At 43.0% G+C, this 15,623-nt stretch overlaps 1 protein-coding gene across 2 annotated transcripts in view; it reads left to right on the top strand.

Moving 5' to 3' along the window:
* Positions 1 to 15,623, top strand: part of SLC37A2 (solute carrier family 37 member 2) — a 46,304-nt gene that overhangs the window by 17,015 nt on the left and 13,666 nt on the right. For both annotated transcript variants that reach the window (XM_032228711.1, XM_032228710.1), the window contains exons 4-9: positions 1,614 to 1,692; positions 4,188 to 4,323; positions 10,975 to 11,051; positions 12,551 to 12,717; positions 15,004 to 15,041; positions 15,291 to 15,458. In XM_032228711.1, coding sequence (XP_032084602.1) covers positions 1,614 to 1,692; positions 4,188 to 4,323; positions 10,975 to 11,051; positions 12,551 to 12,717; positions 15,004 to 15,041; positions 15,291 to 15,458 — 665 coding nt within the window. The remainder of the gene's footprint in view (positions 1 to 1,613; positions 1,693 to 4,187; positions 4,324 to 10,974; positions 11,052 to 12,550; positions 12,718 to 15,003; positions 15,042 to 15,290; positions 15,459 to 15,623) is intronic.

The raw sequence follows: 15,623 nt of genomic DNA, 5'->3' as shown, positions 1-15,623 counted from the left end.
AGCACTCTTCTCTACTTTTGGGCTGTAGCAGAAATCCTTTTCAGAAGTCAGACTGCTGGTTTATGGCAGCCTTTATCACCACCTTAAGCACCGATCCACTAGAGTCCATCCTTACAAGTATTCTGATGCAATGACTGATCTGAATCTTGACTTCGTTAAAATATTGTTGAAAGCCATCTAAAGCAGGGGGGTCACCAACCTTTCGGACCTCAGGGACCCCTAAATTCATAATTTTAAATCCCATGGACCCCTAATATGATTTTGTTTTTTTAAAAAAAGATAAGTAGTATTTAGTGCAATATAAAAAATGCAAATAATTTTTCTGCGGACCACCAAAATGTTCTCGTGGACCATCAGTAGTCTGCAAACCACTGGTTGGTGACCACTGATCTGAAGTGTCCTTGACTTTGGAGGGCTGGGAATTAGCAAGTATTTAATTTTGTACTATCCTAACCTCTTTCAGCAATTCGAGCAGCTTCACAGAGTTTTTAGGCCAAAATGGGAGAAATTACTACCTGCAAAGGCCATAACAATTTCAAATAGATATTCTAAACTGAAGCTGCTACTCACTCATCACTTTAGAAGCAATGGCCTTGAGTCAGTCTCATCAGTTTGGACTCTGCTTTAATCTTGTACAGGATTTGAAGGGAGGATTGATTATTAGTTTTCATCCAACCAAGAAATACTGTAATCATACAGAATCAGAAAACAAATCCTATAAAGCCAAAAGCCCTGGCAATGTTAAAAAGGGCTCCTCATCTTCTAATCCTTTTTAACTGAAAAGGTTGGTGATTGACCAAATGTCTTTTGGTAGCAAAGCAGTGGTGGGTTTCAAAAATAGTTCGAACCTACTCTGTGGGTGTGGCCTCCTTTGTGGGAGTGGCTTGCTGCCCATGTGACCGGATGGGAGTGGCTTGCCACCCATGTGACCGGATATGAAGATGCCGACGACACTTGTCAGAACCACCTTAAATTACCTCACGGACAGCACTGGCATGCATAAGAATATGATGTAAACTTGTTTTTTAAAAGGCATCTTTGGTTTGCGTCAAAACAACTTCAACACACGCAATGTTCTGATTGCACCACAAACGCAGTAGTCATCCTCACCTTTCACAGAGGCACTGAGTTTTATAAATATGAGCATGATAGTGTAGAATAATCATATCCAAGGACCAGTGGTGGGTTTCAAAAAACTTTGGAGCCTCTTCTGTAGGTGTGGCCTGCTTTCCGGGTCCACTGGTGGAACCTCTTCTAACCGGTTCGGTAGATTTGACGAACCGGTTCTACCGAATAGGTGCGAACTGGTAGGAACCCACCTCTGTAGCAAAGTGTTTATTGTTGAATCCAGAGTGGGGGAAATCAGGTGCAAATCAATCTATTTAAAACGTTAGAGGACAAAGCTAAGGACCAGATGGGCTTTTTATGGATGCATTTCATCATGAGAAGTCTAGCCCATCTTCTCCCCAATGCTTTGGAAGGCAAGCCTTGTTCCCAGGGTTCTCCCCCCTCAAAAAAAAAATACTACCTATTTAAGTTCTGGAAACTATAACTTGCTTCTTTTGCTGTTTGATAAAAGGCCTTCAAAGCACGTTGTGTTTTTCTTTTCCCAGATCAGGATAACTACAAGGAACTGTTTGGAGCCCTGGACAATGCGTTCTTGGTTGCTTATGCAATTGGGATGTATATCAGGTATGTATTTTAGGGGAGCCAATGCTCTGCAGTGCCGGGAAAAGCAGTAAGGAGTAGGAAGACCAAGGAAGCAAGATCTGAAATAAGGTTTAAGGTTTATTATTTATAGGCCACCCTTTTCCCTGAGGGGCTTACAATTTATAGGGAGGGGAATACAAAACAATAAGACATAAACAATACATAAATTAAAATAGAACACAACATTCATTCATCATTCGGGTGGGGACGGATTACAATCTTTATCCCCAGGCCTGACGGGATAGCCAGATCTTGAGGGCTGTGCGAAAGGTCTGGATGGTGGTGAGGGTACGAATCTCCACGGGGAGATCGTTCCAAAGGGTCGGAGCTACTACTGAAAAGGCTCTCCTCCGCGTAGTTGCCAGTCGACACTGACTGGCGGATGGAACTCGGAGGAGGCCTAATCTGTGTGATCTAATAGGTCGTGAGGAGGTAATTGGCAGGAGGCGGTCTCTCAAGTGGTGAAATAAGAATAAGAAAAATAAAGTTTCCACCGGCCCCATTCACCGTACGTCTCAGGTTTCCACTGCAGACCTCATTGGACATCTGGTTCCCCTCTGCAATTAGAATTAGTGTGGAAAAAACAGAGTCCCTTCTGTTGGCTGGGAATTCTGGGAGTTGAAGCTTAGCCGTCTTAAAGTTGCCGTGGTTGAGAAACGCTGGTCTGGAGCCTCTGCGCTCAGGGTGGTGTTTTCCTTCATAAAGACATTTGTATTGGACTTTGCTTTGGCAAGGTGGTTCGTTACCGATAGTTTCACTGTTTCTTTTGGCGTCATTTGTCATTAAGGTTTGTTCTTGGTTGACTTTTACTGATAGAGCCTTTCCATAATCAATTGCTTCAACAATTTGTCATGGAGAGCGTCAGCAACTTGGCACTTTGACTTGGTGGCTCAAGTTGATGGTTGATGAAAACATCCTGTGATTTAAGGAGGTCCTTTAGGACATATCTATAATATTTGATTACATGACAACTGTTGGCCACGTTCAGAGCAATCAACCCACTTCTCCACCTTGCAGGAAAGTAGAAAATTCAGAAATAGAAAATTCCCTTCACTGGTGGTTACAATGCCAGGCAGATAAGAAATCGGCTAATGGAGAGCCTGAAATGTCAACAGGACTCTTGTTAAGATGATAGATTCTGTTTACTGAGAACTAAACAGACCCTTTGGTCGCCTAAGTGGTTATTAAAGAGCTTCGTAGGGTATTTGGAAGGCTATTGATACGTCAGAATTGTGTAGGCTGATGAAAGAGAAAGTTGTTTGGCTTAGAGATGGAAGGCCTGCATTGTGTACAATAAATCCAGTTTCCTTCTCATCAACTGCAATTCAAATTGTGTTGTGTTTTTTAATCTTCATTTTGTCTTTGAGTCCTTCCTTCCTTCCTTTCCTTCCTCCCTCCCTCCCTCCCTCCCTCCCTCCCTCCCTCCTTTCACTCCATTTTAAAGTGTGTACAAGGCCAATTCCTTAATCCCAAAGGCAAAACAATTTGGCTTTTAGCTTTGACACAGAAAGGACGCACAGGTTAAGTGAGGGCATGTCCTTGAGGGGTTTAAACAAATCTGCTTGTTGATGTGGCGTAACAAGCATCTGCCTGCAGAAACAATATCATTTTGGCTAACAATTGCCTGAGACAAAACATAGGAGCGGAGAGACAACGACAGTCTAACAAGGCCTAGATGACTGGATTCACATTTCTGAAGATGACACAATTGAAAATTGTATATTCCCCCCTAGTTCAAAATCCGAATCTTGAAGTCAAAGAATCTCAGTCCATACGTGACACTTAGCCAAGATCAGATGAATCATGCAATGTCTTATAGTGTAATATGAGAAGCCAACTTTTTTGGATGGTAAGACAATGCTGCTTACAATAACATCAGAACCAAGTCTCTATAGCTTTTCAACAAACCTAGTTAATAAAATAAATCATGGCATTGCATGAAACGTCAACCCAACTCGGGCGTGGCACGACAAAACCACGCTGGTCAAAATCGCGGCGATAAAATCGCGGTGCTAAAGCCGCGACGTCATCACCGTGCGTCATCACCGCCGCGACAACAGCGCGGCAACATAAGGGCGCTTTAAAACGGCGCCGCGGCAGAAAGCCGACTTCATTTAAGGTAAGCGTTAGGATTAGGTTTAGGGGTTTGTTTTAGGGTTAGGTTTAGGTTTAGGGTTAGGGTTAGGGTTAGGGTTAGGGTAGTGAGTGCTTGGGAATGTGCGATTTTGCCCTCCGCGATTATGTCATCGTGGTAGGGTCGCATTTTGCCCTAGCGCTTAAAACGGCGCGATTTAGTCTTCACGCTTATGTCTCCGCGCAGAAGGGCTTCGCGGATTTGTGGTGGAACCAACTCCACATAGCTAAGGTTTGATGACTTTCAAACCTCCTCCAGCTCCAGGATTCTACAATTTTGCACTGATGGGGAACTGTTATAACAAATTGTGATTTAACAACCTGTCTATTCTATTTTCCCACAGCGGGATTTTTGGTGAGCGTCTTCCTCTGCGCTATTACCTTTCCGGAGGCATGTTGCTGAGTGGCTTATTTACTGCCTTATTTGGGTTGGGCTACTACTGGAATATCCATCAGTTATGGTACTTTGTGTTTGTACAGGTAAGGAGTTTGTTCTCATCACGCTAATGAAGTTCTCTCTGCATTTTATATGTGGTGGGCAGGCTCTGGTCAACCCTACACAAGTTGTGCACCAGGATCTTGAGGCATTTTTCATTCAGGGTTTCCCATTCATGCCTTTTTCACCTTCTACCATTAAGAAAGAAAGAAAAACCCTGCAAAAGAGCCTCTGTTTCAATTTCCCATCAGGAACCAAAAGAAGTTTAGCATTCAAGAAGACATGGTCTTCTTTTTTTAAATCTCTCATCAGAGATTGGCCATCAGTGCTGTCATTCATTTGAGGTTCTTTTGTACTTCTGATCCAGGGGTGGGGTCCTGCCAGTTCTAATCTCTTCTATAGAAGAGGTTCCACAAATCTACCGTGCCATTTAGAACCGGTTGCAGCTCCCACCCCCTGCCCGTCCGCACCACGCTTGCTCTGCCCGCCGCTCACTGATTGGCTGGCTCACCAATAGCCCCGCCCGCTTCCAAGAGTCCTATCTAAACCTTAAAGTCTTAAAGCTGTCAAGTTTGAACACCCCTGGGTTTTTTTTTCTAAAGGGTTAGGGGTGCAAAGGTCTTGTAACTTGACAGCTTTAAGACTTGCATGCTTCAAATGCCAGAGTTCCTGAGCCAACATGACTGGAGGAGGAATTCTGGGAGTTGAAGTCCACAAGTCTTAAAGCTGTCAAGTTTGAACACCCCTGGGTTGTTTTTTTCCTAAAGGTTGCAAGGGTCTTGTAACTTGACAGCTTTAAGACTTGCGTGCTTCAAATGCCAGAGTTTCCGAGCCAACATTTTGATTGCTAAGCAAGAGCGTTGTTAAGTGAGTTTCACCACATTTTACAAGTTGGCCACGCCCACCCAGTCACATGGATGGCAAGCCACTCCCACCCAGTCACATGGCTGGCAAGTCACTCCAACCCAGTCACATGGCTGGCAAGCTACTCCCACCCAGTCACATGGCTGGCAAGCCACTCCCACCCAGTCACATGGCCGTCAAGCCACTCCCACAAAGCAGGCCACACCTACAGAAGAGGTTCTAAACATTTTTGAAACTCACCACTGTTCTGATCATCCAAGACAGTGCCAGAGCCAAACTTTAAAGAAATACTATCTTAGGCATGGACATGTTGCACTTCCTCACTGCCCTTCTTGGTTCTATGCCTTGGGCTGTAGCTTTGTTTTGTTCTCGTGGGTTTTCCCTGTTCCTGCGATTTCACAGGAAACTGCAATGCAGAAATGTTGTGGTCTGTGGGTGTAGCAGTCACATGCATTAAAGGCTGGGCAAACAGAAAGCAGATATATTTAGTCCCTGGAAAGAATTAGGGAAGGGATGGAATCTGATTTTCCATCCAAGGCTCATAGATGTACATGAGACACAGGCTCACCCTGAATGACGAGTTTGCAGATGGTGTCTGGTCATTCTAGTCCCTTGTTTATTTATAATTTAAAAAAAATCACGATTCAGGAATATTCCTTCTAGGTACCCTCCTGTCTGTGAGAGCAGTGACCCTTTGGCTTTTCTCTAAGTTTCTCTGCTCGCTTTTAAAAAAACAACCTGAAATTGAATGGAAGGTTGTGATCAAAGGCAATGTGGAATCTTCCCCTATCTCTTCCTTTATGGGGTTTTTTTTTTCAAGCTAGAAGAAAGTTCTCTATTTAGAGAGAGAAAAAGAACTGAAGAAATAATGACTGAGTAGTAGAAAATGGTGATGATATATGTGTGTGTGTTGCATTTGTGCTGATAAATAAATAAAGGGAGACTAGTATAGATCTATTTCAAGCTATTTAGCTCTCATCAGCTAGCCATACCCTTACTGGGAATCGAACCTGGGCTGTATTACATATTGGGCAGTTGTATTAGCCACTAAGCCACAGGCTCTCCTCCTGTATTTATGTGACACAATACATACATACATACATACATACATACATACATACATACATACATACATACATACCAGTGGTAGGTTTCAAAAATTTTTCGAACCTACTCTGTGGGTGTGGCCTCCTTTGTGGGAATGGCTTACCGGCCATGTGACCTGGTGGGAGTAGCTTGCCGGCCATGTGTTTTCTCTCTCTCTCTCTCTCTCTCTCTCTCTCTCTCTCTCTCTCTCTCTCTCTCTCTCTCTCTCTCTCCTTCCTTTTGTCTCTCTGTCTCTTTTTCCTTTTTTCTTTCATCTCTCTCTCACTTCTTTCTTTTTTTCTTTATTTATTTCTTCCTTTCTTTCTCTTTCTCTATGTGAATCTGTGTGTGTGTGTGTGTGTGTTGTTGTTGTTTTTTTTCAGTGGTGGGTTTCAAAAAAATTTGGAACCTCTTCTGTAGGTGTGGCCTGCTTTCTGGGTCCACTGGTGGAACCTCTTCTAACCGGTTCAGTAGATTTGACGATTTGGTGCGAACTGGTAGGAACCCACCTCTGATAGACACACACACACACACACACACACACACCTTGAATCAAATAATTCACTTTGCCTAGTTTAATTCACGATAGTAACTGTAGCAAAACATGTGGTTTGTATGCAGCCCATAATTAAAATACTCCTGGTGCCCCATAACCAGTTTCCCATTGAATTACACCTGAGACTATTGTCCTTGAATAATTCCTACGAATCATTCCATCATTTCACCTCGTCGTTTCACTCTGTGGGCCAGATTTCGACACCTGTCAACACAAACCCTTGTAGCTGAAAACATCAGGAAGTTAGACCAAAACCTGCTGCCCTCCTCCTTAAAGACTCCAGATGCTGCCTATTTGATGTTATGTATTATGTGCCATCCGATTCTACTGTGGGCAGCACCCTCCATTAATTACCAATCTTTTTTTTTTTTAAATTAAAAATATAAACCAAAGGGAAAAAAAACCAGCCTCCAGATGCCACGCGCCCCCCTCCAAACTCTAAAATAACCCTGTGTAACCTACAAGTTGCCCACCACCCACTTTTAACTCCAGGCTTGGCAGAAGATAGAAGTTGTGTCAGCCTTCCTAAGTAGATCACACCGGAAACACAACCAGATGAAACAGAGTCTCTTAGGTCTGAAAGTACAGATCTGGGTGAAATGAGGACCCAGACTGTGAGGGCGATATGCTGACTCTGTAAACCGCTTAGAGAGGGCTGAAAGCCCTATGAAGCGGTACATAAGTCTAACTGCTATTGCTATTGCTATTCGAAGTTTTTAAGAATTTTTGGAAGAAGACCCAGTGAATCTTGTGGGGCTGGGGGATGTTGTTCCAGAGATCAGGCACTGCAACAGAGAAGCCATGCTTCCTAGACCGGTTTCAGTGTTTCTCAACCTTGGCGACTTTGAGCCCTGTGGACTTCAACTCCCAGAATTCTGGGATTCCACAGGACTTAAAGTCACCAAGGTTGAGGAACCCTGTGTTAGGCGATGATGGTCTTCTGCCTCCAAGAGAACTTTGAAACATTTGAAACAGGAAGCGGTGCAAAGTTCTTTTTTTCACGGAGCTCTGAACGAAGGGCTTTTTGCATGGTCCAGAGCCTAGGCCATCCACACTGTACACTTAAAAGGAGCAGCCACGCGCATACTGTAAGGCTGTGTCCATTTATAAATGGCCTCTGTTATATAATGCTGCATAGAAAGAAGAAGCAGGGAGGAACTGAGGATTTGGCAAAGGCAGCAGCTGGAGATTTGGAAGGAGGCAGCGTTAGAAAAAGGCTCATTGGGGAAGGAGTGACGTTTGTCACTGGCTGGGGAAGAGCCTCTGCTGAGTCACTCAACTGCAGCTGTTGGAGAAGGAAGAATGCTGCAGCCACCACAAAGGAGGGACTATGTAGGACTTGAAAGTTGTACCAAGATCTGCCATGGCTGCTTCATCAGGCTGATAACCGCCTAGAAATCCCCGAGGAACCCAGTGCTGTGGCCTTCCGCAAGCTCCCTTTCCAGCTGGGTGAAGTTCTTAAGGTGGGGGAAAGCATTGGGTGATATAAATCAGAACCAAATCAGCTAGCTAACATCCTGATCTAACTTTCCCATCTGGGGCAGGAGAGCAAGAGGACAGTGGCAACATCTTAACAGGCGTTTTGGAGATCTGCCCACCTCCTGCCCGTTTTCTAGAGGTCCTCTGCCTTTTTATTTTATTTTCAGGAGGTCAAAGTGGCATCTTCCCCACTCTTCCGTCCCTCTTTTTCCCTCCAGAACATCGTTCTGTGAGCTCTAGTGGGCTGTGACGCATTGACCCGCTCCCTGCTATTTTTGTAGCCTGTTGAGCAAGAATTCTCAAGTTTTCCCATCCCATTGCCAAAAACTCTCTTAGTGATTTGACATGATTACATTTTTCCAATCACACATTTTCCGTCTGGTTACTTAGTTAGCTACTCAGTGAGGGAATGTCTGTGTCCCATTTAGGGTCATTTGGGAGGTGGGGGATTGGCCTCATCTTTGCTTTCCCCGCCTTCCTTTTTCCTCTCCTCCTATAGCAGCTCTGGTGGCCCACTACGTAACTTCTTACTTGCTTCTCGAAAGCTTATGCTGTTATCATGTGTTCATTTTTAGGATGTCCCAAGACATTTAGAGTATTTTTCCTTGCAAAAGATTAACCCCCCCCCCTCTAGAATCAGCTTTATAGGTAGTCCTCAATTTGCAACAGTTTGTTTAATGGCCGTTCAAACTTACAACAGCACTGAAAAAAGTGATGAGCATTTGTCACACTTATGACCATTACAGTACCCCCATGCTCATGTGATCAAAATTCAGCCGCTTGGCAGATGACTGTTGCAGTGTCCCGGGGTCACCTCTTGCAAATGTCTGATGAGCCAAAAATCAGTGGGGAAGCCAGATTCACTGAATAACCTTGCTTACTAACTTAATAACTGCAGCGAATGATAATAACGTGTGTGTGTGTGTGTGTGTGTGTGTGTGTGTGTGTGTGTTTTGCAATTGTGCTGATAAATAAATAAAGGGAGACTAGTATAGGTCTATTTCAAGCTATTTAGCTCTCATCAGCTAGCCATACCCTTACTGGGATTTGAACCTGTGCTGTATTACATATTAGGCAGTTGTGTTAGCCACTAAGCCACAGGTTCTCCTTTATCAGCTGAGCCAGAGAAATAGGTATGTATTTAGCTTAGTGGCTAACACAACTGCCTAATATGTAATACAGCACAGGTTCAAATCCCAGTAAGGGTATGGCTAGCTGATGAGAGCTAAATAGCTTGAAATAGATCTATACTAGTCTCCCTTTATTTATTTATCAGCACAACAGCAACACAAATGTAACAAAGGCAACAGTAAAAATAATGGCTTTCTGTCTGGATGGTCTCTTGAGATGAGCCTATAGACAGAGAAAGGAAAGCAGTATGCTTCCTCCCATATTTGGGCAGGGGTTGTGACACAATATATATACATACATATACATACATACATACATACATACATACATACATATATACACACATATACATATATATGTATGTGTGTGTATATATATATATATATATATATATATATATATATATATATATACACACACATATACATATACACACACACATATATATATACACATATACATATTTATATATACACACATATACATATACATATACATATATATATATATACATATATACATATACATATATATATATACACATACATACACATATACATATATATATATACACATATACACATATATACATATACATATACATATACATATACATATACATATATATATATATATATATATATATATATATATATATATATATGCATATATACATGTGTGTGTGTGTGTCTACAATATAAGGAAATGAGATGTAAATTGTAAACAATGATTTGGAAAGAGGGATAGAAAACTTTGTTATTAAACATTATGGATGTTTAGCTAGAATAGGATATAAGGATTTAGTGTCATTGGAGGATTTTAGAAATGGTAAATGAAATGCCAGTATGTGGTTATGTATTAAATCTTGGTGTATTTTATGATGAAGGATGTTTAAACAACTATATTCAAAGGAAAATGGAGGTATGATAGCAATAGCAATAGCAGTTAGACTTATATACCGCTTCATAGGGCTTTCAGCCCTCTCTAAGCGGTTTACAGAGTCAGCATATCGCCCCCACAGTCTGGGTCCTCATTTCATCCACCTCGGAAGGATGGAAGGCTGAGTCAACCTTGAGCCGGTGAGATTAGAACCGCTGAACTGCAGATAACAGTCAGCTGAAGTGGCCTTCAGTACTGCACCCTAACCACTGCGCCACCTCGGCTCATGATGACGGTAACATGTATAAATCTCTGAGTTAAAATACTTGAGTTAATATGAATTATGCTTGATGACTGTGGAAGAGATGCACGAAAGCCTTTTGTAACCAACTGATACACTTTCTACAGTATGTAAGAATGGAAGATTTTATGTGTTGTGTTTGTTTTGAAGATTAAAAAAAAAATAACTGTAGCGATTCACTTAACAACCGTGGCAAGAGAAGTTGCAAAAATGTGGACAAATCCACCTATCAACTGCTTCACCTTAGCAACAGAGAAACGTTGGGATGAATTGTAATCGTACATCCAAGACTTACCTGCACATGTCTGCGCATGTGAGAGAGAGAGTGAATGCATACAGGTAAGAAGCAGGCCCTTCCAGCAGTTCACTGTTTTTTTCCCCTCTTGTGCCCTCTATTAGATCCTGAATGGCTTGGCTCAGACAACTGGTTGGCCATCGGTGGTGACGTGTGTCGGCAACTGGTTTGGAAAGGGGAAGTGAGTTTCGTTTCTTTGTGCCTTGCAGATTGTTCTTTGCTTTCCAATCTCGGTTGCTTCACTTTAATCCCTAGAAGGAAGTCTTTGATTTGTTCCCACACTGGACAGGAAATGCAACCCTGCACAGTTAAATGGGACAGTGGTTTGATTGATTGCCTGTATCTTCTTCTGCTTTGCATGCTGGCCCTGTGACTTCTGCCCTAAAGGAGAGCTGTCCTCTTTGAACCCTGCAGTGACTCTTTGAGATGGTTCCGATGACTGATCATTGGAAATCAGCTATGATAAACGTCATTGCTGGGTCGCTCAAATCCAAGTTGAACTGCATGTTATCCCTTATACTCCCCGTGGAGATTCGTACCCTCACCACCCTCCAGATCTTCCGCATAGCCCTTAAAACCTGGCTGTCCCGACAGGCCTGGGGCTAAAGACCTTAACCCCACCCGAATTGTATGAATGTTGTGCTTTTAATAATGTATTGTCTTATGTGTTTAACTTGGTTTGTCCTCCCTCCCTTTGAACTGTGAGCCACCCTGAGTCCCCCCAGGGAAAAGGGCGGCATACAAATAAAATACCTATACCTATACCTATACCTATGACTTTCAAGTGGGGTGCAAGGCTGCCTCAGTTTTTCAGCTCCCAGAGCTGTATTTGGCCTTTCAATGTTATATAAAGGATGTAGGATACAGGATAAAGACAGAGCTGGAGCCAGAACACAAATTAAATGATACTGTCAGATCCCTAAAAGTGATACTGCCATTCAATTGGGAGTAGGGGGGCCTCGGAGTTAAATCACTAGCTGTACTTGTAACAACTGAGCGTTACAACTTTACAACTGGTTTCCTGTCACTGGAAGACTGAAGGTCCCAGCACCTCTGGAGGGATGTTTATTGTGGCAATGTGGGATATCTTACTTTAATGTCTAACTAGAGATAGCCAGTGTTTTATTCGACTCTCAGGGCAGAAGAGTTAAGGAAGCATCTTCACACTTGTGTATTGGTCAGAATCTGCATTCTGACAAAGGGGAGGGGTCATTATCAGTTTAATCCCACTTGCATTGCCTAAAGGGTTTCAGATGCTGCTTTGCCTCTAATGGTTTCCATCCTGCTTGATTAAAGGTTCCTTTTGAAATAATCTATTTAAAGAGTCTTTACTTTCTTAAGTTAGGAGAGGAGCCATTACAGATACTTCATTTAATTCACTTTTTGCTTTAAAAAAAAATAGCACAATTTAATGCAAAGTGAATATGTGCCATCCAGATGTTTGGGGCATCGGTTCTCACCAGCCCCAACCAGCATGGTCAGTGGTACAAGATTGGGGGAGCTGTCAGTCAAAAATTCTGGGATGTTTACCTGTAGGTTGAAGCATTGGTCTGAACTGCCAGAGAGCTGTCATAGAACCGATTCCCACCAAGTGCTGAACCATATGTGGATTCCCATCTGCCTCTGAGAACTAAGTCAAAAAAGACAGAAATTTACAATAGGTCTTTTATTTCTTGTCAGGAGAGGTTTAATCATGGGCATCTGGAATTCACACACATCTGTCGGGAACATCTTGGGGTCCTTGATTGCTGGCATCTGGGTCTCCAAGGCGTGGGGATTGTCTTTCATTGTGCCTGGAATCATCATAGCTTTCATGGGTGTTGTCTGCTTCCTGTTCCTCATCGAATGTAAGTCTTGTATGAAACATAACCACTTACTTTTTAGAATAGAACAGGACAGAATAGAATAGAAGTAAAGGTAAATGTAAAGGTTCCCCTTGCACATATGTGCTAGTCGTTCCCGACACTATGGGGCAGTGCTCATCTCCATTTCAAAGCTGAAGAGCCAGTGCTGTCCGAAAAAGTCTCTGTGGTCATGTGGCTACTTGCATTTTTTATGTGCTTTTGAACTGCTAGGTTGACAGAAGCTGGGACAAGTAACGGGAGCTCACTCCGTTACGCGGTGCTCAGTGTCTTAGCCACTGAGCCACTGCATCCCTCTAGAATAGAATAGAATAGAATAGAATAGAATAGAATAGAATAGAATAGAATAGAATAGAATAGAGAATACAGAATACAGAATACAGAATACAGAATAGAACAGAATATAGAATAGTGGAATGGAGAATAGAATAGAATAGAATAGAGTTGGAGGGGACCACTTGTCCCAGCTTCTGCCAACCTAGCAGTTCGAAAGCACATAAAAATGCAAATAGAAAAATAGGACCACCTTGATGGGAAGATAACAGCATTCCATTCGGCTTCAGCATTTACTCATGTCGGCCACATAACCACAGAGACGTCTTCGGACAGAGCTGGCTCTTCGGCTTTGAAACAGAGATGAGCACCACCCCCTAGAGTCGGGAACGACTAGCACATATGTGCAAGGGGAACCTTTACCTTTAATTCTAGCAGTCAGAATTCCCAAGATGGTGTATTGTACTTCCTCCCCTCCCTAAGTGAAAAATGTGTGAAATGGGGTTAAAACACTTAATTTTCCCCTGCAGCAGAGATCGACCCTGAAAATTATTATTTTTAGTTGAAATGTCTGCAGTGCTAAATATTTTAATATGACCCAGGAGAAAAAAATATATCCAGTTCAATGAATGTCTTCTAACTAAAACTTTATGGTTTTTGCTAGCGAAATGATAGGTAAATAATACTTAATCCAAATATGTGTAAATAACATATTGTGTCAGGCTGAATCAGTTTCTCAAATTGCAAAAAAAAAGATGAACAAAAATGCTGCAGATTTAAATAAAAGTAATTCTCACATTTTGGATCATGCAAGCCATAATTGTCATAACATCAATAATAGCAATAGCAATAACAGTAGACTTATATACCGCTTCATAGGCCTTTCAGGCCTCTCTAAGCGGTTTACAGAGTCAGCATATTGCCCCCAACAACAATCCGGGTCCTCATTTTACCCACCTCGGAAGGATGGAAGGCTGAGTCAACCCTGAGCCGGTGAGATTTGAACCGCTGAACTGCTGATCTAGCAGTCAGCCTGCAGTGCTGCATTTAACCACTGCGCCACATTTAACCACTGCGTCACCTCAACACGGAGAAATATCTTGATGATGTGTTAATGAGATCAGCTCAGTTGAATGGGGGGTGGGGGGTGGGGGGGGCTCTAATGTTTCTTATTTCCTGGGCCACATTTTATTCAAGTGGCTGTCACCACCTAGTGGCAGGTAACAACATTACTACATTCTTTGCCAGAAAATTACTTCGATACATGTATTTTACCAGGAAACATAAGTAAGGCAGGGACAAAAAGTCAGCACTGCTTCTTCCACAGCATACTCATGCACTCCTAATCCATTGGCGATGTCCATTTTGCTGTCATTCATGGACACCTAACCCTAATCCTAAATGGATTTGCCTCCCAGTGGGGTTTTCTCAGGTGTTTTACCAGGAAAGGTAGATAATGGATCTTCGAAAAGTCAATTCCCTCCTGAGCATACCGATGCATCTCTGAATCCATTGGCCATGTCCATTTTGCACTCCGAATTCACTGAGACCTCACCCGAACTGAATTTGTTGTTTATTATTTATAATTCCCATATCTACCATATGTACCTTTACACCTATTGGCAGTCCAGGGGTGGGTTTCTCGCCCCGTTCCAACCGGTTCGGTTGGAACGGGGCCGGCGGCGTCCTCATGGACGCACGCAGTGCACGCATGCGCACTAGCATCTGTGCGATGCTCCAGCTGCTCCTGGAGGATCGCGCAGGCGCTGTATGCGTCCTGCGCATGCATGGAAGTGCAGAACTTGTCAAAACCGGGTAAGAAACGCGGGCGGGTGGGTGGACCCTTCGGCGTTCCCGGAAGTTACTTACTTCCGGGTTCGCCGACCAACCGGTTCGCGGGGACCGCCGCGAACCGCCTGAAACCCACCCCTGTGGCAGTCCCTACCGTCTGTTGGAGAAATCATTAATTTCAAATAAAATATTGTTTCCATCTTTCAGATCCAGAAGATGTTGACTGCAGCCCTCCTCTTCACCACGTAAGTTTTATCTGGGAATAAATACATTTTGTTTGTTACAAAAAGTGGTCACATGACCCTAGGACACTGCAAACGTCTTACGTACAAGCCAGTTGACAAGTGTCCAAATTTTGATCACGTGGCCAAGGGGATGCTACAATGGTCATAAGGGTGGAAAACAGCCATAAGTCAATTTTTAAGTGCCATTGTAACTTCAGTCACTAAACAGTTGTAATTCGAAGACTACCATATATGTTTGTTTTTATACAGGAGGCCAGTTCTGATGAGAAAGGTCTGGAGGCAGGACACTCCATCAGTGACGGGAGCCTGAATGCCTCTACCAACAGCCGAGAAAATATCATTGACATGGTGGATCATGACAAAGGCTCTGGGGAGGACCGAGAAGCCATCAGTTTCATTGATGCCCTCAAGATTCCTGTGAGTGCACTTAATCAGTAAGCTGTCAAACTTTACTGTTGGCCAAAGAGAAGGCTGAAAGAATGGATGTCCATCTTGCAACTTGTGGATGGCAATCTGGACCCACGTAGAATCCACAATGACATCAAAATGAGATCAGTATGTCATGACATCATCATGCCAATC

Source organism: Thamnophis elegans, chromosome 13, assembly GCF_009769535.1.
Source record: "Thamnophis elegans isolate rThaEle1 chromosome 13, rThaEle1.pri, whole genome shotgun sequence".
In the NCBI taxonomy this organism is placed as follows: Eukaryota; Metazoa; Chordata; class Lepidosauria; order Squamata; family Colubridae; genus Thamnophis; species Thamnophis elegans.
Note: the sequence above shows the minus strand (reverse complement) of the source record. Positions and strands in the feature narration are given on the sequence as shown.